We start from the raw sequence: 27,163 nt of genomic DNA, 5'->3' as shown, positions 1-27,163 counted from the left end.
AAAGGTAAAAGTGCTTTTGGATCCATGTCCTCAACAAAGAAACAACCATTTTCAAACCAAATGCATACATCTTTATTTACAATACTTCAATTACTTGCTACCATGGTTTAGATAATTAAGCAAATCAGCACATGCTACCATGGTTTAGATAATTAAGCAAATCAGCACAAATGAGACAAACTCGATGTTTTCATCCTAACTGAGAATTATAATGTAACACCCTAGGTCCAAGATTCGGACCAAGATTTGGAATTCCCCTACGACTTGATTATGTCATCCTCCGTTACTTTTTAGAAGTGAAAATTACCCCCACAAACCAACACGGGCTCACATGCATCCTAGAAAAATTTCTAAGAGGTCACCCAACATAAGATTGATCCCAAGCTAAACACGCTTAACTTTAGAGTTCTTATGATTTCTTATGATTGAACCACCGAAAAGGAAGGTGTATCTCGTTAGTATAGATAGTAACTTTCAATTCTTTTAAACCTTTCTTAACCATACTTTCATGTCCTCAAGATCCCTCTCATTCGGATGCGATATCGATTCATTCATGTACCCCTCTTGAACTCAAGTCGCTACATATAATGACATACAAATGGATTTGGCACAATCAAGTATACACTAGAATAGGAAAATTTAAGAAACGTATCTTATCACTCACTAATTTTACAGGACAAAAATAAAAATCAGGGAGTGAAGTCAATATCAAATAAAAACAACCCTTTGCATTTTACTTCATGCTTGAATGGTTGTGAAACTGAGCTTTTGAGCATGAATATTTGTTGGAAAGTGTTAAATTAATTTTGCCAACTTTCATCTTTTAGTTCATCTACTAGCACAGTAAAAGTATAGTTTCATTGGGGCTTTGAAAGAGACTTGAATTGTATACAATCTTAAGAATCATAATCAAAAGCCATAACTTTCAATCAGTCTATCAATTTTTTTTAGATAGTTTCATACCTATAAGAAATGCAAAAGTAAAGAACAAAACACAAAAATAAGGTTTATCTAGCCTGGTATCAGAGTAAATCTAGTAACCAAATGCAAAAGTGAATACATGATTAATTAACTCTAAAATTGAAGCAATCAACATCTAATTTTTGTTGCTCATGGAAGAACAAGAGCATACAAGTTACAAAGCAGCAGTTTGTTAAGGATTTGGAAGAGAAGGATCTTATTTGCCTTTTAATTAAACACTAATATATATAACAATTTAAATTCTAATACCATAAGCCCAAGTAAAAGGGTCTTCAAATAGACGATATTCCATCTATACAACGCCGTCTACTACAGTTGCTGCATGACTTTCCTCACGTTTTAATGGTGTTACAGTCGACATTGGGGTTGATACTTGATAGCATCGAGAAGCTTGATGCCACACTCGCCCAGAAGAGCAGCAGCATTAGCAACAATTTGACCATTATACTTACACTTTCACTATCAAAACTACCTAATAAGTGTCTAACTACATAAAAATTTCCTGCAGTTAACTTGTATGTAATCCACCCGTGAAACTATGAACATATCCTACATGTACCTACACTTCCTTCATGACCAAAAGTAACTTAAAACAATCTAGAAACTGCTGATGTAATTGCAGGATAGTCCCAAAACTACATGTATAAATGAAGTAGCTACCATAACGGTAAGATAGTCACGAAAAAAACCCAATCATGCTAAGAAGAAGAACAAACCCAACCGAATAGAAACAATTGATTAGCCTACAACCAGCACCAAGATGGGTACCTCTAATTCAATAATGCAAAAAGCTCGTTCCTTTGAAACCTGAAAGCCCATCAAATTGCGAAAGTTAAATTAAGAGCTCTAAATCAAAGAAAACAAGAGATTTAATTAATGAGAAATAAGTTTTTACTATATTGAACTACAAAAGATAATCAATATTTTACTATAGTGAACCAAAAAATTACCAAATTCAATAATCATGAGTTAACCAAAGAAAACAATATATCATATTTACAACTCCAAATAAAAAACTATGTAGAAGGCAAGATTATAAAGGGAGGGTTGCAAACTGGAAAAAGTTTGAAAATAGAGAGTAGCTAGGAATATACCACAATAATTCATTCCCAATCGAAAATACATAGCCCAAGCCACCAAATGATGTCACAAACTACTTCATTTAACAGCAATAATTCTTATAGTTTGAACTTGAGTCAACAGAGAGCACAATCATAGGATGACGAAAAAACACGATTGAAAACGCTAAAGAAGATATAGTGTAAAAACCAAGTAAACATAAACAAACTTAATCATACAAACAGTTGCAATATAATCTAAGTAATTTTCTAATAGAAGACATGATGATGACAGTATAACTCCCACTCAGTATAAATCATAGTGGGACCCCTTTAAGAAGTTTGTGAGTTCTATTTTCAAGTCTTACCTAGCTATAATAAATACTCTACTAATGTGATCTTTTCTAAAACACCAGGTAAAAATTTATAAGCAGTAAACTGTCAAGATATGGGATGAAATACATATAAGCTCAAACTAATAGGATTACAATGAATCAAATCGATCTGGCCTATCTAAAACTATTAGATCTTCCATAAACTGTATCCTAGTTACAAATTAAAGCTAATTAGTTTGGAATTTAAAGCTTCATAATATAGAATTGCCAACTCCAAGAACCTCAAGAATACAATGTCAACCATCCAAATCAAACTTACACATAACAATAACTAATTGAAGAGGTCATGGACCCAAGCACATGTTATCAGAGCCATTTCACCAACTTTGATTTGATAACCTGCACATTATTGTTTTATATTACACATTCAACAGATGCAAACATTTCTTCTCCACCAACATATCCGTGTAAATAATAAGATAACGAATAATAGAGTAGGAAAAAAAAACTTCTCATTAAACAATTATACAAAGACAGTGCATGATCGTTGGTGCACATTGAAAAAAATATCATGTTATTTAACCACAACAAAGTTCTAGATTAAAGAAACCTACTTTTTTACTCATGAAGTCATCTACATCCCATATATGCAAAGAACCATCTTTGGATAATCTTAAAATTATCTCTTCAATTTAATTTTAGAGTTCCACTCTCCACAAGACAATGATCCAGATATATGCCCTTTATTGTTCTTCAAATCACGTCTAAATCTAAAATGTCAAAAAGATGAATATTAGTTCTAAATAGTAGATACATAAGGCTAACTATCTCGTACAGAAATTTAAAATCTCCATTATGCAAGTTGCCTTGAGCTTAGCTGCACTAATTTGATGACCTTCAAATGGTTCCACTTCCAGTTGTATAAAGGATTGCAAACGAGAATCCATCCATTGAAAATTACTGTGTGGTCATAACTGTTGGACACAACTTTAGAACTGAATTATGGTACCTAGTAATTAGTGGAAGCAACTCTACATGTCAACAATAACTAAAGCCCCGTTTGACAACCATTTTGCTTTTTGTTTTTCTTTTTAAAAATTAAGCCTATGGAGACTACTTCCACCTCTAAATTTCTTCCTTTGTTATCTACTTTTCATCAATAGTTTAAAAAACCAAGTCAAATTTTGAGAACTAAAAAAAGTAGCACTAAAAAATTTGTTTTTGTTCTGGAAATTTGACTAAGAATTCAACCATTGTACTGAAGAATGATGCAAATCATTGTAAAAAAATGTGGATGAAATAGATTTAGTTTTCAAAAACAAAAACAAAAAATCAAATGGTTACCAAATAGGGCCTAAATAATTGACTGTAATCAGAATTAGTAAACATTAGTTTGTAGTTAGACTGGATACTTTTATCTAATCTTTCCCTAACAAATAAATAACTCTACCACTTCTATGTGAAATACACTACTCCAACTTAGTTCACCGATAATACACATAGTCATCCATAACCTTTTGCACCATCACCCCATTCAAGCCAATAAGGGATGATACTAAAACATCCTAAAACTCCAAAGCTTCTCTGGAAGTCCTTGAGATACTCTAGCTAAAGCAGTAAAACTATATAACCTGATATTAAGTGGCCAACAATATTTATCCACCCTTCTCTATCATTTGAACATCTTGTTTCCATGTTCAAGAGAAGCTAAAATCAAAATCCATGTCCCAACCACTGATCAAAAAGACAAAAATCCCAATATGACGGAACAGAACCAGACATAACATCACCCATAATATTCAAATAAACAAACAAAACATCAGGCATTATTCACAATTATACAGATTTCAGTCAGAACCTTCATGGATCTCCCAAATGCACATTGAACAACCTCTCCATCCGACGAAGCTTTAGATAATAGATATAACCAAAAATCTCACTAACAATTCAACACTAAACTCAGATAAAATACCAATCAAAATTATCAAAACAAACCCCAAACCACTCCAAGAACCGCATACCCATAAATGTTTTGGATCCAATCAAACCTTCCTCATAATTTTAAATGGCATTTTCATAACAGTCCGCACCTATCCATTACCATAAATCTAAGTCACCACGATACACATCCAAATATGATCAAAATCAAGCAAAGACTCATCAGAGAAATATCATTGTTCAAAAAGTCAAAATATTCTCTAAAGAGAAAAACATAAGAGCGTTTAAATTACAAGCTCTTGATTTACCTCATCTTCTGGGGCCGCTCCAAAAAGCGAACCAATTCATTTCTTTCACACGCTTTAGCTCATCGACTTCGTCTTCTTTTATTGTTCCTCGTTCGATCGGTCTCTTATTCACCCACTCAAAGGATTTTACGTCTTTCTTTTAGAAAAACAGAAATGAGGTGAGGGGCAGGGCGAACCTCGCTACAACCAACTAGCAAAATGGTGATTTCGACTTCAAGATTTATAAATAAAGCAGTCCAAAAATAGGCAGGGAATTGATGGTTGAATTTCATTAAAAACTATTGAAAGAAACAAGCCTTAGTTTTGAAGGCCATACCCCAAGGCAAAACAAAGAAGTTTGGCAGTGCACTTTCAAAGTATCTTGGCTTTGACCTTTAAACCACTAACATGAGAGGGCTTCCAAAGGAGCTGTGTGTCACTTGAGGATTGAAGTTAAAGTACTTGGTTGTTGACAAAGAGCCAACTACAGCAGCCATTGTAATGGAAGAATTGTTTAGTTCCTTGCCATCCAGCTTTGCTAAATATACAGGCTCACTTTCTCAAATACATAAGAGTCATGGAAGGTTACCTGAGAAGAGAGACAGTTTAGGGCAACGTATTACAGTCCAGACTTTTTTTTTTTAAACGAAAACAAGACTATTCATTGATAAAATGAAAGAGTCTAAAACTAAAAATACGTGAGAGGAAACAAAATAAAAACTTTAAACTAGCCCATACAAGGCTAGAAACAAATTTCATCAAAAAGATTAATCCTGGAGAAAAAAATAAAGACATTCCAATTGAATACACATCTCAAGATGAACACATATTCTATATGCCTTAACTCAAACAAGCCCAAACCAATAGAAGAAGATCTTTCACTGCAATAGCTCAAAAGATTAAACTTGAAATTGCTGAGGAATCAATGAAATGAGAGAATAATTTCAAACTCGAAGAAAACTTCAGCAGCTTCCAACTAACCAGCTGACAGCACCTTCCAAAGAAAATAAGAATTGAACTTGATCATCAACTCGAGCGAACCAAAATGATGGAAAAGAAACCACTGCAGCCCACGATAAAGACTTCAAACTTAGCCAACAAATAGCAAAGAAGACACTCTGAGGACTCCAAACACCAACCACACACTGCCAGCGAAGCAAATATCTGGAAAATAAAACCTCAAAACCAATACCTTCATGCTGAAGAAAAACAAGGCTGAAAAGGCTTCCTACTTGAGACATTAAAGCTGCCAAATAGCCCAAAGGGAAATAAAAACACAGAAAAGCCAGAGCTTATACTCAAACAAAGAGGAAGCTATTGCCCTAGTTGAATACCACAAATATCTACAATTGATCTGAGGTTAGATGGAATTTGTGAAGGAGACACAGGGATGAACTTTGCTGGTTTTGAAATTAGCCCCTTCTTTTCTGCTGAATTTTGAAAAAGGCCATTCAATCCTTCCTCAAAGTGATCTTCTGAGAGTTGAGACTCTGGCACGGGCAACTGGGATTCAAATTCCTCTTCTTCATACTAACACTTGCTGTGGAATCAATGTTGGAATCAATTAGGGAAAGTAGGACTTTTTGGAGGAGCAATGCAAGGGGTGCACCTTCCAAACCTAAAAGGCTAAAACATATGTGCATCATACCAGCCTGATGGTTTCATAATTAAAAGATTTGGTTTAGACCACAAACATTTGATAGATATGTCATAATTAACATCAATTGTGAATAGACTACGGTCGACGTTAATCATGGTGTATTAGTACATTTCATTCTCCTTATCATATCTAACCATTCCTTCTATTTAGGTGGGAAATTTGCAACAATTACTCTGTCATGAGTTTAAGACAATACTCTGACTTACTCAAATAGTCAAATTCATGTTTAGGAGAAGAAAAAGTCCAAAATGATAATACAAAAAGTGGCATATAAACATATGCGTGCTAATTGGTAAGGAACAATACCTGCTATCTACATCATCTTCGTAGTGATTATTGTGGTATAGGGCCACTTCTACAATCCATCATTTGCTAACCTTTTGAAGATAATAGAACTGGTATTCAAACTCAACACCTAATCAATATTCCAATCATGGAGCTCAGCAACCACAAGCCAGAATTCTTTAAGGAAGCCCAGGTAAAATGAACAAAAATATATTAAAGAACAGATATGGTAACTGAAGAGGATCCTACTATTGCAACAAAGATATGAAACGTGGTAGGCTGGTACATATTTTGCTACTATCAATCTTCAAACTAGGCCGCCACAAGCTACTTCAATGGCGTAAGTAAACATCTTGAAGGCGATATCAAGATAAAACTATCAGGTCTGCCAGATTATACTTCAGGCGATATCAAGATAAAACTATCAGGTCTGCCAGATTATATTTCCAATAAAAAAAACCCCAACTGTTCACAACATTCAGCACTTCGTAACTGAAAGTAAGAAAAGAAACAAAGGAAAGAAAATTGTATAAAAAACATTCCTAGTATTTTTTGTTCAGATAATTTTTCAGGAACAAAAGAGAAAAATTTTAATGTCGGTAAAGACTAAAGAAAAAGAAAAATGAAATAACAGTCAGGTGATGATACTCTGCCTCAGTGACCATATTCCAAACACATCAAGAGAAAATTCAATAGTTCAACAGAGCCATGGGATGGAAAATATAGATCTTGGCAATGTGGGTTCTATTACACAGATCCATCCAAGTACCTAGCCCTCAGAGAAGTTCACCTGCATATTCTTCAAATTTAAAAGCTAAAAGCAACATAAATCCAGAAGCTGCCATCCTGAAAACCAATTTAGAAAATTAGTTGAATAGAGTCCAGTTGAAGAACAAAATAAAAAAGGAAGGAAAGCTTGAACAAGATAAATTATCTAATGCATTCTTGTTTATCTTTTTCTACTATTTGATAGACATGCTATGCTGAAAAGCTATCAGTAAGATGTTTGGTATATTGATCACAAAATTGTCCATTAACAGAATTCACTAAAGTTAGAGAAAAGACAACTTTGAAATTGGCATGTGAAATGCCAAACATCCAAATATTATTGGTAGAGAGGGCAATCCACAAGTCCCAAAATTTATTGTCAAATACATTAAAAATCTGTCTCATTGATAGATTAAGCCTTCTCAGAGCACCACTCTCGAGCATTTTGAAACATCCGCAACCATGGGCTAGGACCTCCTTTGCTCACATTCCACTGCTTTGGATACCAGGGAAACTGCCACATCATGAAGCAACGTTCTGGATGAGGCATCATAGCAAGGTGCCTACCATCAGGAGAACAAATTGCTGCAATTCCCAAAGGAGATCCATTTAGATTGAAAGGGTAAACTTCGGTTGGATTCCCATCGTCATCACAGTATCTTAGTGGAGCCAAGTCAGAGTGGAGAAGACGGTCGAGAATGCCATCATCAGGGAAGTATGCTCTCCCCTCACCATGGGCAGACCACACACCCAAAGTACTGCCTTCCATTCCCTTAAGCATTATAGCTGGAGAATCCTTTATGGTCACACTTGTGAAACGACACTCAAACCGTCCTGATTCATTGTGAATGAACCTTGGTTGCGATGGATCCCCACCAACCCCATGCACACCACCAACTTGAGGGCCTGGAACCCACCCTAAGAGAGCCATGAGCTGACACCCATTGCAAACTCCAAGGCTGAAAGTGTCGGGTCGTTTATAGAACTCTTGAAATTGATTCAAAAGGGGCTGATTGAAACGGATTGAAGCAGACCAACCTTTTGCAGAATCAAGCACGTCTGCATAACTAAAACCTCCAACAAATACTATTCCACGGAACTGCTGTAAAGTGATTTTTCCATTCAAAAGATCGGACATTGCCACATCCCATGGTTCAAAACCAGCAGCATAAAAAGCAGCAGACATTTCCCGGTCTCCATTGCTCCCTTCCTCCCGAATTACAGCTACCTTGGGTTTAGAAGTTGAAGACAAATACTTCTCATCTGTAGAAGAAGGAACAAAAGATAATTCCCACAAAGGTTCATGCCTAGATTTCAATCCCTCCTTTTCTGATTCAACACAAGAAGCCAATCTTTGCAATTTCTCCAGCTCAAAACTAGTTGCCTCCCATACATCTCTAAGCACAGAAGTTTCCTCATTCAGGTGAGATACTTCATCAACCTTGACTTCAATGGTAGGAGCAGCGGTTACTTGTCCAATGATATCAGCAGTAACACCTGCAGAAGTTAACTCACCCATTACCACGGCCAAATTCTCCTTGCTTACCTCAAGTACAAGTCCTAGCTCTTCTGCATAGAGTGTTTGGAACAAACTCTTCCCACGTGATGTCAAGTCCAAGCTAATGCCACAATTTCCAGCAAATGCCATCTCTAAGGCAGATACCAGCAAGCCACCATCACTAATATCATGACCAGCAGAGATTAACTCTTTAGCTAGGAGGTCTTGAATGCTCTCAAAAACTCTTTTGAAGTAAGGAACGTCATTGAGATCAGGACACACATCCCCAATTTGGTCAAAAGCCTGAGCAAGAGCTGATCCACCCAATCGCCGCTCTCCCTTTCCCAAATCAATATGAAGGATTACACCATCATCCCCTAACTTTAAATCAGGAGTAACAGTTTTTGTTATATCAGGACAAGTAACATAAGCACTAATTACAAGATTTCCAGGAGCCTTGACCACCTCTCCACCAGCTTGGGCTGCCATCGACAGGCTATCTTTACCTCCATCAATAGCTATGCCAAGTTCAATCATAGCCTCTGAAAGAGCCACAGCTGCATCATACATGGCTGCCCCTTCCCCATCAAGCTTAGCAGCATACATCCAATTTCCACTTGCTTTAACATCAGAAAGACGAGAAATTTTAGCCCAAACAAGATTAGTGAGTGCTTCTCCAACCGCCAATCTAGCCATTGCTTTGGGATCAAGTAGGCCTTTTATGGGTTGTTCCCCTATTGCACATGCACCTCCAGTCAAGCCCGAATAAGCTTGTGCAATAACTCCAACATCTGCAAGGGTAATCTGCAATGGACCTACAGTTTGTTGCTGAGCTACAAGACCAGTTACACATCTATCTACTTTTGTAGTCAAAAATCGTTTTGAACATACTGATGGAAGCCTTAACACTCTCTTAAGAGAATCTGCCACTGTCACTCCAGGAGCAATATCAAGTGGCTCCAAAGCATGAACAACTCGTTGGAATTCAAAGGTTTTCTGAGGCATGTCTCCAAGTACTTTCTCGAGCTCAAGATCCACAGCAGGAGGAGGTGGAGGAAGTCCGTTTGAAATGCATTTTTGAGTGGCAACACTATCAACTAAAACACAACGACCATGACCACTAATTACTCCAATTACAGCCATTGATAACCTCTCTCTATCACAAATTGACTGTAACAAGCTCCGACATTCAGGCTTAACTAAAATAGCATCTTGTTCTTGGTATTCTGCACCCCAAATCTCCAACACAGACATTGTATGGTCGCCGACAACAATTGCTCGAATATCAATTTCAGCTCCTTTTGGATATATAATTTCCTTCACAACATTACAATTTCCACCAGCTCCTTGGTCATGAATACTAATAATTGGGTTATTTTCCCCCATTTCAACACAAGCACGAACAACACGATAAAGTTTTTGTGCCATCTCAGCATCTCCACGCTGCACAGCATTAAAATCAAGTTCCGCATCATTCTGACCACTAACCATGCTTGATGCAGCCCCACCTCCCATACCAATGCGATAAGCAGGACCTCCAATTTTCACAACCAACATTCCAATGTCAGGCTCTTCCTTTGAGATGTGAATATGATCAATCTGGCCAATTGCTCCACTGAACATGATTGGCTTCAACCACTCTCGTCTTTCACCACTTGGCAGTCTCATTCCAAATGTTCTAGTATAGCCTTGAATCAATGGCTCCCCAAATTTGTTGCCATAGTCAGATGCACCATTACTTGCATCAATCAAGATCTTCAAAGGCGAAGCCAAGTTTGACGGGTAGGCAAAAGATGAATCTTCCCATGGGGAATAGGACCCCTCCATATTGAGATTCCCTACACAATAACCAGCTGTAGATGCCACAACAAAAGACCCCTTCCCAGTGGCATGAGTATCCCTTATCCGTCCTCCTACACCAGTTTCTGCACCAGGATAGGGAGCCACTGCACATGGAAAATTATGGGTCTCAGCTGTAAATAAAATATCGAGATCACGACTACTTTCTTCTAAAGGGCTCGTAGAACCAGGATAAACAGGTCGCAACTGATTAGCCAAGAATCCTCGAATTGCACTTGAATTATCCTTAAATCCAATCACTGAATTGTTAGGATTTGCCTTCAAGGTGCTCTTCACAATCTGCATAAGCGTTTGGCTCATAGGCTTTCCATCTATAACAAGCTTTCCAGTAAAAAACCAATGCCTACTATGCTCACTATTGGATTGAGCAATATCAAACAACTCCACCGTTGTTGGATTTCGCTTTATTTCCTCACTGAAAAGTTTGGTGTAGTATTGAAGATCTTGTTCATCAAATGCTAATCCCATCTCCTGATTAATCTCCTCTAGTGCCTTCCGGCCTCGCTCTAAAACGGGCACAAATCGAAACTCTTCAGGTCTCACACTAGTCTCAAACGACCTAAGCATCTGAACATAAACACATTCGGTCATCCGATCATAAACCATTGCAGAAAACTCATTAATCTGATGATCTTCTAATGCACCTTTACTATACAATAAATACCTCCTGGAACGTTCCATTCGTGACACCTCTGTTAATCCACATGCCTGGCAGATTGACACGGCATTAGAGGACCAAGCTGTGGTAAAAGACAAACGGGGTCCAACCTCAATTATAACAGAATCCAGTCCTTGCCGCTGCTTCTTCTCAAGAAAGCTCTCAGTTCCCAAATTCTCAGGCTCATAAGTTTCCTGAAGAAGCCATCTAAGCACAGATAGCTTATCATTTGAAATCTCAGATTGAATCCCAATGTTAAAACACTGCTCAGTTTGCAAACCAATAATCTGATTTGAAATCTTTGCTTGGACAGACTTGAGAAGCTCAGAAGTGGCACTCTCTTGAATCAAAGGAACTCGGAAGAAATGAATAACCTCTGTTGTGGGCTTCTCAACCAAGCTTGTGGCTTCATCTACTGGACTTGCAACTACCTTACAGTCCACAGCTCTGGGTTTGCTCGATGCACGACATCTCAAACGGGTATATCTTGTGCTTGAATGAAGTGATCCCACAGATAAAGTGGGCAGTATCCCCAACAACCCACGTCGTTTACAGTGAGAATAGCTCTGCAAAAACAAATTCTGCGTACGCCCACCCTGTCAAAAAGCAGAGAATCCAAGTCTTCATTAGCAAAGTGAATATGAGACCACAAAAAAAAAAAAAAAACTATTATCTACCTTCCGAAAACTAAATAAACTTCTCAAACTCCATAATGAAATTCCCCAGAAAGCCCAAACAACAATCAAAGAAACTAAAAACATACTCGCAGGAACTCGGCAGCAGTAATCTCCCCAGCAGTAGCCATTTAGCTAGCCTCTAAGATCAACTCCGCCTGTAAACAAATAAAGATCAGCCATTTCCCTTCTCAAACAATAGAAATTGAAACACCCATTACATGGACTGGGGAAAGAAGACAGAATCAATCAAATCGCTACAAAAAGAAAAAAGAAAAAGTCAAAACGCTTGAGCTAGAACTACTAACCACGGAAGCTAGACGAGATAGATGATATTGAGAAAAAGAGCGACGGCGCCGGCGAGGGTTCTTAAAGGGTTTTTGGTTCGACGGCGACGGAATAGGGAGGGATTCTCTAAGCACTAATCGTAATTGTAGTGGGTTCACTCAGTTGAACAAAATACAAACAAATGACCAAAAAAAAATGACAGATTTATTGGAATAAAATGATTGCATGAGCATATGAAATGTCTATTTTGCCCTTTAGTTAAAAAAATGGCTCTTTCCAAAAAAAAAAACAAACCCGTAAATTCTCGATAGCAGCAATCTGTGAAAACCCATCTCCTCAGATTCTTAATCGTGATTCTTCCGACTATCGGTTACCCAAGCGACGGCGACTTCACGGTGGTGTGCGACAGCAACGACGATTACCCAGCCGATGACGATGGAGCTCATTGACGACAAAACACAGAGAAGAAGATAGATAGGAAAAAAAATCTGAGATAGGAATTGGTCTGTAGCTGCCATTGGAGAGTCTATAGATGAATTACAATTCTTAATTGGGCGAATAGAAAGAATAGTCTGAACCAACACAAAACTCCAAATGTCTTCAAATGAGTTAAGAATTTAAAAGATAATCAAGTATTTGAGTATGATGTGGATATGATTGAATATACATGTGTTAATTGCAACCGGATTGAGTAACTATGAAAGATATCAGTGATCGTACATCAAAAAAACGAGTGACCTATCATTCAGATAACCATCATCTTAAGGAATATGAAGCAAAATGTCACTTTTCATTATTTTGTTTATTTTTTATTTGGGCCTCATCTCAGGAAGGATTTTAGAAAAAGAAAAATAATCTTTTTTTTATAAGAAAAAACAGACTTTTTTAAAAGAAATGAAGAAAGGTTACCTTTTTTTATTTTTATTAATTTGAATTCCTTTAAAATCTAAAATTTCAATTTATTCCCAACCTTCAAAATCTAAAATTAAATATTTTTTAAAAAAACAATATAACAATTTAAAATATTAAAAAAAAACTTAAATTTCTCATCTGCCAAAATTATATAAACAAAATATTAAAAAGATAATACTTTCTTTCCTTTCTGTAGGGAATCCAAAAAATAAATTTAATTCAAAACTCATTTTAAATCAATATGGTACCAAACATGAAGAAATTTGAGAGCATTTACTTATTTTAAATTTTAATTTGAATTCGTTTCTGTTGGCATCTAGACGCCGAACAACGAAGCATTAGGGATGTTGGGCCTTTCTTTTCACTTTGTGAGATATTTTATAAATTATATGTTTATCTATAAGAAGATTAATATCTAGTTTTTGTATAATTCATTAACTTTGTAAAATTATAATTCATCTATATATCATCTTCCTAATTTAATGATAATGTATATACTTTATTCTAAATTGAGAGAATATTCAAAGAGTGGCTAAAAATCCAGAAAAATTAAAGAGAAGTTAATGTTATTTGGGAGAAAGAGGAAGATGTAGGGATGTACATTTTATTGGGTTGATGATGTTTTTTTGGATCAAAAGACTCGAATAAAGTCTCTAACTCAATCCTTAAAATCTTTTAGACATTAATCAATTTTTTTCTTTTTAATTTAGAATATATAAATTTATCTACAATATATACTCATAACTAAAATCTTATCAAATTCAAATTTTAAATATCAAATATCTATGATATTTTTAAACAAAGACAAACATTATAATAATTTAAAAAAAAAACTTATCTATTCAAAATAATCAGAATCTAAACAAATAAAATTATATATAAATTTCATTAATATATATATATATATAATTGGAGTTGAGCTGGGTTGGATCAACCCAAATCTTCTTTTAGTCAACCTGCGACTCAAATCAAGCTAGAAAAAGTTTAACTTAATCCAATCCAATTCTTTTGGTGGTCCGGGTTGTCGATTGTTTGAATACCGTAATAAAATGAGTTTTTAATTTGTCCTAAAAGCAACATTTTAAAAAAGTGATCCCAGAAGTATTTATTTCCCTAAACAGTCCTATTTTTGGCAATTTCCCGATTTACTTCTCTTTCTTTTATTGATTTTTATTATTTTTTATAAGCTTCATTCAATTGATTTGCTTAATTTATTTGGTATTTAACCTTTTAATTTTTCTCAAATCGAAGGATTTACTTTTCTCACTTTTATTGATTTTATATTTTATTTTATACTTTTTTTTTTATAAACTTCTTTAATTGATTTGCTTAATTTATTGGATATTTGTAATACATGGTAAAATAAGAGAAAAAATCTAAAAATATATTACATCTTTAAAATATTTGTAAATATGGAGGAATTGACTAGTCAATTTTTTATTTTTTTTATTTCCAATTTCGCCCTCCCTTGTCTTATCTTGTTGTATACTTTTTTTTCTTTTTATTTTCTTTCTTTTCATCGATTTTTTGTCTTCATTTTTTTTCTATTTAATTTTCTTTCCTTTTTTCAATTCCTGCTTCTTCTCTTTTTCTTATTTTTATTTTTTTTCTTTCCTTTATTTGAATTTTTTCTTCTTCACTTTTTTTTTTCACAAGAATTATGAGACTGAGTTCCGTACGTATAACTTGAAAATACTCAATTCATAAGTGACTTAACACCAACAAGCCAATCATCAAGTTTGATTATTATAACAAATAATAAATATAAATAGCAAATGAAAGTCTATCAGTGGTACCACTAATATTTTCTATCGTTGATAGCTTAATCTTTGATTATATTTTCGTAGTTAATAGTCACTTATATAAATCTATCTTGATAGCCAACTTAGTGAATTTAATTAATAAAGTTGAATCTCGAACAAAAATGTAAGTGGAATACCTAAGAGTTATCATTAATAGCACGTTTATCAATGGTATAAGCTATCATAAAAAAGAAAATGGACTTATAAATGTTTGGGAAGGACAAGAAATGGGCAAAAAAGTGTTTAGTGGCTATGATTGATAGAAGCTACTATTGATAGCATGTTACCAGTGATAGAAGCTAATACTAATAACATGTTATCGATGATAGAAGCTACTCGATAGCACATTATCGGTGATAGAAGCTACCACTGATAGCACATTATCGATGATAGAGAACTATCATTTATAGCATGATATCAGTGAGATCATTGATATCATCTTATTAGTGATGTTATCAGTGAAAGAAGATATCACTGATAACCACAATATGAGTGATGTTAGTGATATCCATATATCGAGTTTCTTTCAAAGGTGATAACCAATTATAGAAGTCTATCATCGATAGCCTTAAGTGTTAATATTTCAAGGTTGATTCTAATTGATGAAGATCTATCAGTGATAACGACTGATAGCTGCTATCAGTGATAGTCATGATAAAAGATTATTAGTGATAACTACTATGATAATCAAAGTTGTTGGTCTTCTTTCAAAGTTGATCACTATTTATAAATCAATCATTGATAGCCACTGATAGCCTTTAAGTAGTAATATTTCAACGTTGATTCCAAATGATAAAAGTGAATCAATGATAGCTAATAACAATTGATAGCAAATTAAAAGTTAATATTTCAAGGTTGTATTAATTTTTCTAAAATTGAAAGCTATCATTGATAGCAACTATCATCGATAGCAATTGATAGAAGATATCAGCGATAGCAGCTGATAACAACTATCAGTGGTCATCATCGATAGCTGCTATTAGTGGTCATCACTGATAGTTGCTATTAATGGTCATCACTATAGTTGCTATCAGTGATAGCTTTTAATTTGAGAAAACCGGGAAGAAGGGAACAACATGGTGGCTAAGCATGAGTTTTTTAGTCTTTTACCATTTTTTTTGTATCTATATATGCAATTATTTTATCCTTGTACTACATATTATATTATTTTGGGCTTGAATTCTATTTATGCAACTAGCTCTAATTTATTTGATACTTAAACTTTTAATTTTGTGCCCGATGGGTTTTTGAAATTTAAAAATATCTAATAAATTCTCAATCTTTAAATTTTAAGATAAATTACTTTTTCAGCCTCTTAATTTTAGAAAATATACGCGTTTGGTTTTTCAAAAGTTATATTTTCCATCACTTTCAAAACATCTTTAAAAAAATATTAAAAATCACTTTTAGTCTCTAAATTTTCATGTAAGTAACAATTTAGTTTCTAAACTTTAGTTTGTAACAATTTAATCCATATACTTTTAATTCTGTAACAATTTAGTCGTTGAATTTTACTATGTAATAATCTAGTCCTTGAACTTTAAAATTTGTAACGATTTAGTCCCTATTGTAGAATTAGTGTTAAGGTTTAATGAGATTTCATGCATAAATAAACTGTTAAAATAATTAGAGACTTAATATTTTTACAAAATACAAAGTTTACATCATAAAGTAATTAAAAATTGACATCTAATTTTGATAAATTTTGTTACGTTAGGAATTAAATTATTACATACTCAAATTCAGGAACTAAATTGTTACAAAATTGAAAGTATAGACCAAAAGTGTTTTTCAATTGAAAATGATTAATGTTAAAGGATAGGTGGAGCAGCAGGGAAAAAAAAAAGTTTGAAACTGATTTTTAAAATTAAAATTAAAAACCCTAATTGAAGGTTAATAAAAACAAATGTGGGATAAATTTGAAGAAAATACTTATAAATAGAAAAATCCAAATAATATTTATACTTTATAGCAAAAAGTTCCAAAAGTACTTTATTTTTGAAACTTTTTGCTATAAAATTTAAATATTTTTAAATATTTATTTATATTTAAAAAGCCTCCATAATTTTTTTTTTTGTGAGGGGTTGCCTTGTCATATACTGATTTCTAAATCTATATTTACTAAGAGAATTTTTAAATTTATATTAGATCCTTAAATAATTTTTTTATATGGTATTCAAGTTAAATGCAACAAAATGTTTCCAAAAAAGAAAAACACAATTCAGGTTAAATGATAAGGGATTTTTTTTTTTTTAAATTAATCTCATTTTATTGAATTCTCACTAAATTCATAAATAATCTCATTATATTATATCCAAGTAAATGTAACACAATTTTTCAAAAATAAAACAATTCATTATATTATATCTAATAATTTTGATTTTCAAAAATAAAAATATCATTTTATCTAATTCACGGTCAATCTTTAAATAATCTCATTATATTATATTTAAGTTAGATGAAAAAAAAAATAAAAAAAAATAAAAAAATCTCATCATTCACTTTAAATGAAAAGGAATTTTGAAAAAAAAAAAAAAAGTCTAATTTTATCTAACAATCTTGATTTTTAAAATTAATTTACATTAAATCCTTAAATGATCACCGTTGAAAGAAAAATTTTGGACCAATCACAAATTGTCACGTCATTTCTCAAATTGATGGCAAAATTATAAATAATTGAATTTGAGACTAATTAGAAAGTTGACATATGTGTCCCAAATTGAAATTGATGACATAAATTGGCAAATTCGCCACATATTTTCATCATGACTCTTGGATTAAATAAAATTAATTTGGTCTAATTTGATATTATAATTTGGGTTAAAGTCTAATTGAACCCAAAAAAATAATTTAGGCCCCAATCCAATTAATTGGGCCCAAGAGCCAAGCCCATGAACCAAACAAGCCTAAACCCACAAAACCCACCTGAGAACTTTATAAATAGAGGAGTTCTCTTTATTTGTGGGGTTAGTAATTATATATTCTAGAGAGCCTAGAGAGAATTATCTACAATCAGAAGAGTCATTCCTTGACTCTTGTAGACTGAACTACTCCTTAAAGCTCAAATCCTGAAAAATACAAAAATTATTTCAAGACTACAACTTTAAGAGCATCACGCCCTTTGTTTCCCCGTCAAACATACACGTTCAACTGAGAGAGAATCAGAGAATCAAGTACTAGTGATTGAACCACATCGCATCAAATCGACAAAAACAAGTCCAACTCCACAAAACACGTTTTCTTTGGAAATCTCGTGCAAACAAATTGGCACACATGTTAGGACATCTCTACCTCTCATCTTCCTTTCATCCAAATCACCAAATCAACAAATGGTACAAAAAAAAGTCGCATCTAGAGCATCTTCTGCAAGCAACTCCTACATGGGACCTGTTATCCACAGTCGTTTGAAAGAGACCGTGCAAAAACAAGAGCAAGGTTCCATCATCGCACATAGTATTTTGAAACAATTAACTGAATCTCCAAAAGGTGGGATCGTCATTTAGAAAAATCCTTTGTTTAACAACTTTGCTCCTACGTCTGACCAGGCAAAAAAGAATCATACATGAATGTAATATCTGTCATGACAGCGGATGTAACAGTCGATGCACCCATGGCAGATTTGGAGAGGAAAAAAAGTTCTCGATGAAAGTTGTTGAGGAGCGAGATCATGAAATCGTTGCTTTAAAAGATCAGATACAAGCTCGTGAAATTGTTGAGTCGAGCCAAACTCCTGCTATCAAAACCAATGACAAAGGAAAAACCATGTTGCAGGAAAATATGTTGCGACAATCAACTTTTGTTGCCTCATTGTTAGTTTAGTAACAGCAAGATATGATCATATCTAGAGCTGAGTATAAAGGCTCATCTCAAAATTCTTTTATGTACTTCAAGCCGTACACTAAGTGAACTGATAACTTGAGGATGCATGTTGGGTACCAACCCCCGAAGTTCCAGCAATTCAATGGAAAGGGCAATCTAAAGCAACACATTGTCCACTTTGTTAAAACGTGTGAGAATGCAGGAACCAGAGGAGATTTGCTAGTCAAGCAGTTTGTCAGAACCTTGAAAGGAAACGCTTTAACCGATACACTAATATAGAGCCTGAGGTGATCGACAGTTAAAAGCAAATTGAAAGAGAGTTTTTAAACTACTTTTACAGCACCAGGCATACTGTCAACATGATGGAGTTGACGAATGCCAAGCAGTGAAAGGGAGATCTAGTCATCGACTACATCAATCGGTGGAGAGCTATGAGTCTTTACTGCAAAGACAGACTCACCAAATTGTCTGCTTTGGAGATGCGCACCTAAGGCATGCACTGGGGACTCCTCTACATTCTATAGGGGATAAAACTCCCGACATTTGAATAGTTTGTGACTTGCGCCCATGATATTGTTATGATTTTATTTATATAAACAATTTAGTTATCTAATAAAACAAGAGGTATTTTATTTGACATTTAGTTGCATTAACCCAAAGACCAATAAACTAAGATCCAAGGTTATCTGCTGTAACTTAAACATGTATGTGGAGACATACATGTGGATCATGTAACTTGAACGGTCTGTAGTAGATGGATAAGGTTGGATACTTTATCCTTGTGACACTACGAATATGGCCCATTTTGTAGTTATTACAATTGTTGTAAGATGCTACAAATGATCGGATACTGATAATTCATGTGGAGATATGTGAACGAGGGTATTCTATTCAAGGAGTTTGTATAAGACCGGACTACGAAATGAATAGTCTCTCTTTATAACACCATTACTAAAAGAGACTTACATTTCACTAGAATGACCATAGATGACTTGACCTAAATTCTGAGTGAGTTATGAACTCTAATGACTTGGGATTTGAACGTTCGTAATGTGCATGCATGATGATATGCTACAAGCTCATATTGCCATAAACTTGTAACGTAAAAGGTAATCTTATGTTGTGTTGTTGCTCATGCACACTTTATGCGATACTACTTCTAGATGTATGCGTTATTAATAGAATGTTTGTAGTATGCTCTATGTTGTCACAAGTTTCCTTGCATTGAAACCAAGTATAATTTCACCGTAAGTTTCTCAAAGTGAACCGAGGTCGAACATAGGGATTGCATAGTTAATGCGTTACATTCGTGATATATGCGACCAGGGGTATTTCAATTAATAAAAGATTGGTTTATACAGATATTTAAAATTGTGATAAAGTAAAGTTGCGGTAATACAATAAAATGCGATAAAAGTAAACCAAAGCTAATGTGATACAAGATATAGGTTACATGATACATGATACTGAGTTTGAGACTGACTGTAAAGATTATACAAAGAATCGTGTTATGCGGTGGCAAGGCTTTATGTACAAAACAGAAAGAGAAAAGATAATTAGTACAAACATCGCAAGTTCATTAATTGCGTTAAAGATATAACTACGGTTTCGCTTTCCCTTGGCGTACACCTCTCGGTGATCGGCCGTGTTCCCACATCTCTGTGGTGAAATAGGAATGAACGTAATGAATGCAAGGTTGCTTCCATCTCTGGAAGTACTTCTCGCTTTAGTTAACGCATTCTTCTAACCTTCTCTTGACAGATCAGAATGGCATCTTCACTTCTGCTCTCATAGGTGAAGATGCCGTCTAGCATGCTCTAGCTAAACATATTTATTTCTTTAGCACAAATTAATTTACTTGTTTAATTCATTCTAATTACCAAGGGATTAAGAAAACATCATGGAGAAAGCGATTATTGGAGGAACGGAAATAGATAGAAATATGGAGATGAAAATGATCATGACATTTATTTATAGAATCAAGCGTCTGATACATGGTATGAATGATTTAGACTAAAAAGATGGGATACAATTGATGATAGAGATAGAAACAAATACAGAAGAGTGCCAACGTCTTGACACAGATCTAGGTGGAGAAATCGTTGGCCGGCGTAAATGGAGTGAATGGAAGGATGAGTGTCCCCTCTCAGGCTTCCTCAACCGGTAGAATTGATCTAGGTATAGAGCTTCACGGTGGGGATTTAGAATGATTCGCCCTGAGACTCACCTCTCGGCCTTGCCTCTTTTCTTTCTGGATCTTCTCCGATCAGCACTCAGATCAACCTCTCTTTCAATATACAAATATCAAAATAGCCTCGTATCAAGTATATCTTTCAGTGAATTCTCTGAGAGTATTTATAGATGAATGCTCTGACTCTCTACTGTGTGGTCCCCACTTTATTGTTATGGAAATTTCGAAAATGGTGGAATAAATATTCCTTCTGTTATGCAATCAATCCATCGAAAATGCACAACAGTTAGTTGTACACGTGTCAAAATCCTCCGCGATTGTGTTGTTCATTTGCATCTTTCGATCATGTGCTCGCATGCAGTGTTGTTTTTTATTACCGCATGCGGTTGAAGTTGCGTTGAATGCAAAGCTCTTGATCGATTGTCGCATGCGCTATCATTACGTTGATCGTCTATTCATTCCTAAATGATTGGCGCAATGCGACATAAATGCGTTGTTCTTTTTATCTTGAGCCATGAATGCATGCAGTAACTTGATTTACTACAAAACAGACTTGAAATATTCTTTTCTACCATCGCAATGGTGTCAGTGGGTGTATTGACGACAATTTATAATTCTTGCATTTCTTAGCCAATTTCCATATAATTGACGCAACTTTCCTCTCTTTTAACCGCAATATCTAAATAAAGTAGTATAAATAACTTGTATTTCTACAAGTTATCACACCCCTAAATTTAGATATATGCTTGTCCTCAAGCATATCTTCTACTAAGGCAATAATTCTCAATTCCTATCCTAAATTTTTGCGTCGATTGGTTGCTCCGAATACTCCACTTAGGCAACATTACTTAACATTGCAATTTCCTTCCATCCTTGCTAATTCCTAACAGAGCCCTACTTTATTCTAGGGGTGTTCAAAAAACCTGGTAACTTGACCAATCCGGACTACCCAACCCAAACTGCAAAGGTTGGGTTGGGTTAGATTTTATTTTGGGTTGAGTTGGGTTAAAAATGTTAAAAGATATTAAATTCGGGTTGGGTCTTAGGTTACCTCATTTCATGNAAAGAACTAATAGGGTTCATTATTAGCCAACCCAGATTTTTGGATTGGTCCACAAAAATCTTCCAACCCGGCCCAACCCGGACTATGTACACCCCTACTTTATTCTTCTATACTATAAATTTCTGCTAAAAAATGCTTTTCTAGTTTTAAAAAGAATGTTTACCTCTTTTTGTCAAAACAACTTGATGTGTCTAGATGCGGTGGTCAAACTTTGCATCATTTATTAGAGACTATTGATCATGGTTATACTCTTCGTTTTGGCATGTTCCCACGGGTGTCATGTGAACATCCAATTACGGTTGTGTGCCAATCTCAATTTTAACTCATGAATTTCAGAGGAGTTGTCTCTTGTTTCTTTTATTTATTTTTCTTTTGCATTTTTTCTTTTCATATTGCGTCGTTCTTGGAAACCCACAATTGTTTTGGCTTTCCCCCACAGGTGTCATATGAACATCCAACTACGAACAGACTCCTTTCACAGCTTAACTCTTATCAGGTTGGAAATGTTTTTGAGGTTTCCCTTGTGCTGACATTGGAGTTTATATGATTTTTTTTAAAGAATGAGCGCATTTTTCTTCATGACCGCATACTCTTGATCTCATCTGCTCAGACCTTCTCCACCCCCAAATTTAGAGATGCGCAAGGTCTTCATTGCGTTGTTTGGATAGAATAGACAAACACTTAGACAAAATTTCAAAAAGAAGGTTTGAGCAAAATTTTGAAGGGTAAAAGGTAAAGTATTGCTAAGTTATGAATTAACTAAGTGTTAGTCAGACAATACAAAGTGTGGGAAATGTTTCTAAGTGTATGCATATTATACATCATGGCAGCGCAATGAATAACACAAAAAGAAAGATTAAGAATATCGCAAAGTTGACAAAGGATGATAAAGAAGAGGCACAGACATATGTAAAGAATTGTTACTTAGTTGTATTGAAAATTAACTAAGTATATAAATAATTACAAATAACGCAATACAAAATTTTTTTTCCTGTACAAAGAATCAAAGAATTTAATTAAACATAGAAAAATAATGAATTGTAGTTATCTTTCGAATTTGATTCAGACGGGTGCACGATTAAAAATTATACCGTGCTTCCATTAACGCAAATACATTTTTGCTGAGGACGGGCAAAAATGCATGTATTACCGCAACACACCCCTTAACTAAACGCATTTCTGGAGGATCGGGCACACGATATTTCTACCAGCACATCACTACCTCAACATAGTGCATCTTCGCTAAGGATGGGCAAAGAACGCATACGAGCACAACTCACCCCTCAACGCAATGCATTTGGGTGTAATGGACGAAAAGTGTATCTATTAACATGAAATGCACCCATCATCTTGTTATATACCAATTTTTATTTTTCTTTTTAATTCATCATAACATAAGTCGAAAAGACTTTGCGGTGTTCAATGTTTCATCCAGTCATTCACAAAAATTAAGAACAACGCTACTAATGCATACAAATTAAAGAAATTAAACATGATATGGAAATACTCGACTGAATTAAATTGAAGGTAAATACAAAAAGCATTAAAAGCTAATTCTAATAAGTAATAAATAACGCAATTTAGGAAGCAGTAAAGGCAAGCTGTAAAGAAAGCAAGTAAACATAGATAGGGACGCTGATTGAAAGAAGTTCTCAAAATTACCGCAATCACATCCCTTGCAAGCGGTTAATCCTGCTTGCCCAAGTCAATGGTATCCATGCGTCAATCTATGTCGCCTCCGTAGTAAGGCTTAATTCATTGGCCATTGACTTAAACGCGTTGTTCCCGTCTAAAGTTGTTAGTTCCACTGCGCCGTGGGGAAAGATAGTCTTGATTTGGAACGGCCCAAACCAGCGAGACTTCAACTTCCCTGGGAACAATCGCAAACATGCATTAAATAATAATACCTGTTGACCTTTGACGAATGTTCGGTCATTTATGCGGTCTTCATGCCACTTCTTGGTTTTCTCCTTATAGATCTTGGCATTTCCATAAGCGTCCCTTCGCCATTTGACCAACTGGTTCAGTTGCAGCTTCCGGACTTTCCCTGCACTTGCTAAATCAAACTTCAGCTTCTTGCATGCCCACATCAACTTATGTTCCAACTCGAGTGGCAGATGACAAGCTTTTCCAAAGATCAAGGCATACGGGGACATGCCAATTGGTGTTTTATAGACTGTCCTGTATGCCCATAGTGCCTCATTAAGCTTGGGCGACCAATCCTTCCTGGAGGTATTGACTACCTTCTTCAAGATAGCTTTGATCTCTCGATTAGAAATCTTTGCCTGCCCATTAGTCTGTGTGTGATAAGCAGTTGCAACCCTATGGCTGACGTTAAATTTAGTCAACAGGTTGGTGATTATGTGGTTGATGAAGTAAGAGCCCTCATCGCTGATTAAGGCACGTGGCATCCCATATCGAGCAAAAATATTCTTCTTTAGAAACTTCGCCACTGTGGCTGCATCATTCTTGGCACATGCGATGGCCTCAACCCATTTTGAGACGTAATCAACCGTGACCAGGATGTAGTGATGACCTTCTGATGGTGGAAATGGGCCCATGAAGTTGATTCCTCAAACAATTCAACCTCTATAAGATTGACGTCAAAGGCATTTCATTTATTTTAGACATATTCCCTGTTCTTTGGCATCTATCGCACTGAACAACGTGGGCATGGGCATCCTTAAACAATATTAGCCAGAAATAGCCACTCTGCAAGCACTAGAAGAAATTAGACCTTTAATGAGTTTTAAACCGACATTAAAGGGCTTTAATATCGGTTGGCAACCGACATTAAAGGTAGTGTTATTAAAGGCCTTTAATATTGGTTGCCTTTAATGTTGGTTTTAAATCGACATTAAAGGCCTTCAGTAACACCAATATTGCAGCCTTCAATGTCAGTTGCAACCGACATTGAAAGTCTCAACATTGAAAGTCTTGCAATCGACATTAAAGGTCCTTAATGTCGGTTACAACAGACATTAAAGCCTGTTTTTTTTTTAATTCTTAACCGACATTGAAGCCCAAATCTATCTGTTTTTTTTTTAAAATTTCGTTGTCGAATCCATTTTTTTGGTCAAATAAGTTAAAAACGACATTATATGTCTTGTGTTGGGTCAGGAAATGTCCGTCTTTGTTTTATATTAAAGAGTATAAAAAAAAATGCATGGCGAACCCATCAATATTTGTCTTCCACATATGAATTTATCCACAAACAAGAATCAATATTTCCAATCCACTACATATACTCATCAATATTTGTCTTCCACCTATGAATTTATCAACAAACAAGAATCATAATACCAAAACCAGACTTTCATAGAATATTTACACCAAAGCCATCATTTCTCTCATTCATAAATATCAAGTAGTACTAATTCCATGAATAAACAAGAATCACAATACCAGAATCACAATACCATAAATACAACTTCCAATAATAAACAGATCATGTCTTCCACCTATGAATTTATCCACAAACAAGAATCACAATACCAGAACCAGACTTTCATAGAATACTTACACCAAGCCAACCAGAACCAGACTTTCAAAGAATACTTACACCAAGCCATCATTTCTCTCATTCACAAATATCTAGTACTAATTCCATGAATAAACCAGAATCACAATACCATAAATACAGCTTTCAATGATAAACAGATCATGTCTTCCACCTATGAATTTATTCACAAACAAGAATCACAATACCAGAACCAGACTTTCATAGAATACTTACATCAAGACATCATTTCTCTCATTCACAAATATCTAGTACTAATTCCATGAATAAACAAGAATCACAATACCAGAATCACAATACCATAAATACAACTTCCAATAATAAACAGATCATGTCTTCCACCTATGAATTTATTCACAAACAAGAATCACAATACCTGAACCAAACTTTCATAGAATACTTACACCAAAGCCATCATCTCTCTCATTCACAAATATCAAGTAGTACTAATTCCATGAATAAACAAGAATCAAATACCATAATCCAACTTCCAATAATAAACAGATCATGTCTTCCACCTATGAATTTATCCACAAATTCATTCTAAGCTAGCATTTACATTCTATTGAGACAAAAAAACAAGAATTACATCCTTACACAAATCGGCCAACAAAACTTGCCCATTGGGTCCGAATTATGTCGATCTCTCCTTGCGTATATGCATCTTTTGTATTGAACTACAAAAAGGAAAAAAAAAAAGATAAACTCAACATAAGTTTACATCCATTTATTAAATTAAAGCTAGCACTATATAAAAAATAAATAATTTACGTACGAGATTAGTAATGGGAGTAGTAGGATTATGCACTATTTTATATATATACTTTGCACAAAGTAACCGCATCCTACAGAATCTAATTGAAGGGGACACTACATATAAAGTTGAAAACAATTGTTAAATTTTTATAAAGAATTCGAATGAACATAAATTGTTAAAAAAATGAATACAAATTTACCTTTACAGGTTTCCATTTTGGAGAAGACCGATAGTGTTGGAGATCGTGCTTGGCTTGTCATGTTTTCAATCCACTAAATAGTTTAAAAACATTAGTTAAACATAAATACTTCAATTAAGAGCTAAGAAAGTTCAATTACACTATTTATAACTCCATGAAAATCCTCTTGAACCTTACTTCAAAGAGAATCCAAAACATAAACACAATTTTCTTGTAGATTGATTACAATCAATATCCAATGATAACTATAATAAGTAACAATTTTGAAATATTAGTACGTGTATAATACAAATTAGCCACAACATAAACACAATTTACTTACCATGTGTTATATGGAATGAGGACTATTTGGTCTAACTTAGTCGATTGTAAGTATATAATATTAATGCTGAGAAAATTTTAAGATGAGACGATATATATAAGTTTAAGATGATATAGATATTGTGTGAAAATTGTATATAGTTTTAAAAATTAAAAAGAATACACAAGATAAAATGGTTTTGAAGTTCAGAAGGTGAAGACAAATATCCCTCAACCCGAAGCATTGGGGGCGAGGGTACGCGAAAAAAAAAAACAATGGGCTCTGGGAGTGTTAAGGAGATAGGTTGAA

General features: G+C 34.6%; 1 protein-coding gene and 1 long non-coding RNA gene across 4 annotated transcripts; both read right to left on the bottom strand.

Annotated features, from left to right (window-relative positions):
* Positions 1 to 1,026: 1,026 nt before the first annotated feature.
* LOC120081302 lies at positions 1,027 to 6,323 on the bottom strand. Its single transcript, XR_005482779.1, has 3 exons — positions 5,581 to 6,323; positions 4,621 to 5,188; positions 1,027 to 3,144 (listed from the first exon to the last, which is right to left on the bottom strand). It is a non-coding gene; the product is annotated as an uncharacterized LOC120081302 (long non-coding RNA).
* A 1,213-nt stretch (positions 6,324 to 7,536) lies between these two features.
* On the bottom strand, positions 7,537 to 12,867 carry LOC120082247 (probable phosphoribosylformylglycinamidine synthase, chloroplastic/mitochondrial). Of its 3 annotated transcripts, none has more exons than XM_039037528.1 (3): positions 12,585 to 12,867; positions 12,092 to 12,160; positions 7,537 to 11,924 (listed from the first exon to the last, which is right to left on the bottom strand). In XM_039037528.1, the coding sequence occupies exons 2-3, from the start codon at positions 12,131 to 12,133 to the stop codon at positions 7,725 to 7,727; spliced, it is 4,242 nt and encodes a 1,413-aa protein (XP_038893456.1). In that variant the 5' UTR covers positions 12,134 to 12,160; positions 12,585 to 12,867; the 3' UTR covers positions 7,537 to 7,724. The 3 variants fall into 3 exon arrangements, with proteins under 3 accessions (XP_038893456.1, XP_038893455.1, XP_038893454.1); XM_039037527.1 differs by lacking the exon at positions 12,585 to 12,867 and adding an exon at positions 12,311 to 12,472; XM_039037526.1 differs by lacking the exon at positions 12,585 to 12,867 and having other exon boundaries at positions 12,006 to 12,144.
* Between the last annotated feature and the right edge of the window lie 14,296 nt (positions 12,868 to 27,163).

Source organism: Benincasa hispida, chromosome 7 (genome assembly GCF_009727055.1).
Source record: "Benincasa hispida cultivar B227 chromosome 7, ASM972705v1, whole genome shotgun sequence".
Lineage (NCBI taxonomy): Eukaryota > Viridiplantae > Streptophyta > Magnoliopsida > Cucurbitales > Cucurbitaceae > Benincasa > Benincasa hispida.
This window is presented reverse-complemented; position numbering and strand designations above follow the sequence as displayed.

What these genes read in the sequence shown, in the direction of transcription:
- LOC120082247 (XM_039037526.1), bottom strand. Translation starts at nt 12,089, where the DNA reads ATGTTTTTAGTTTCTTTGATTGTTGTTTGGGCTTTCTGGGGAATTTCA. An exon ending in GTTTATTTAGTTTTCGGAAG is followed by an intron (nt 11,925 to 12,005) that starts GTAGATAATAGT and finishes GCTTTTTGACAG; the next exon opens with GGTGGGCGTACGCAGAATTT.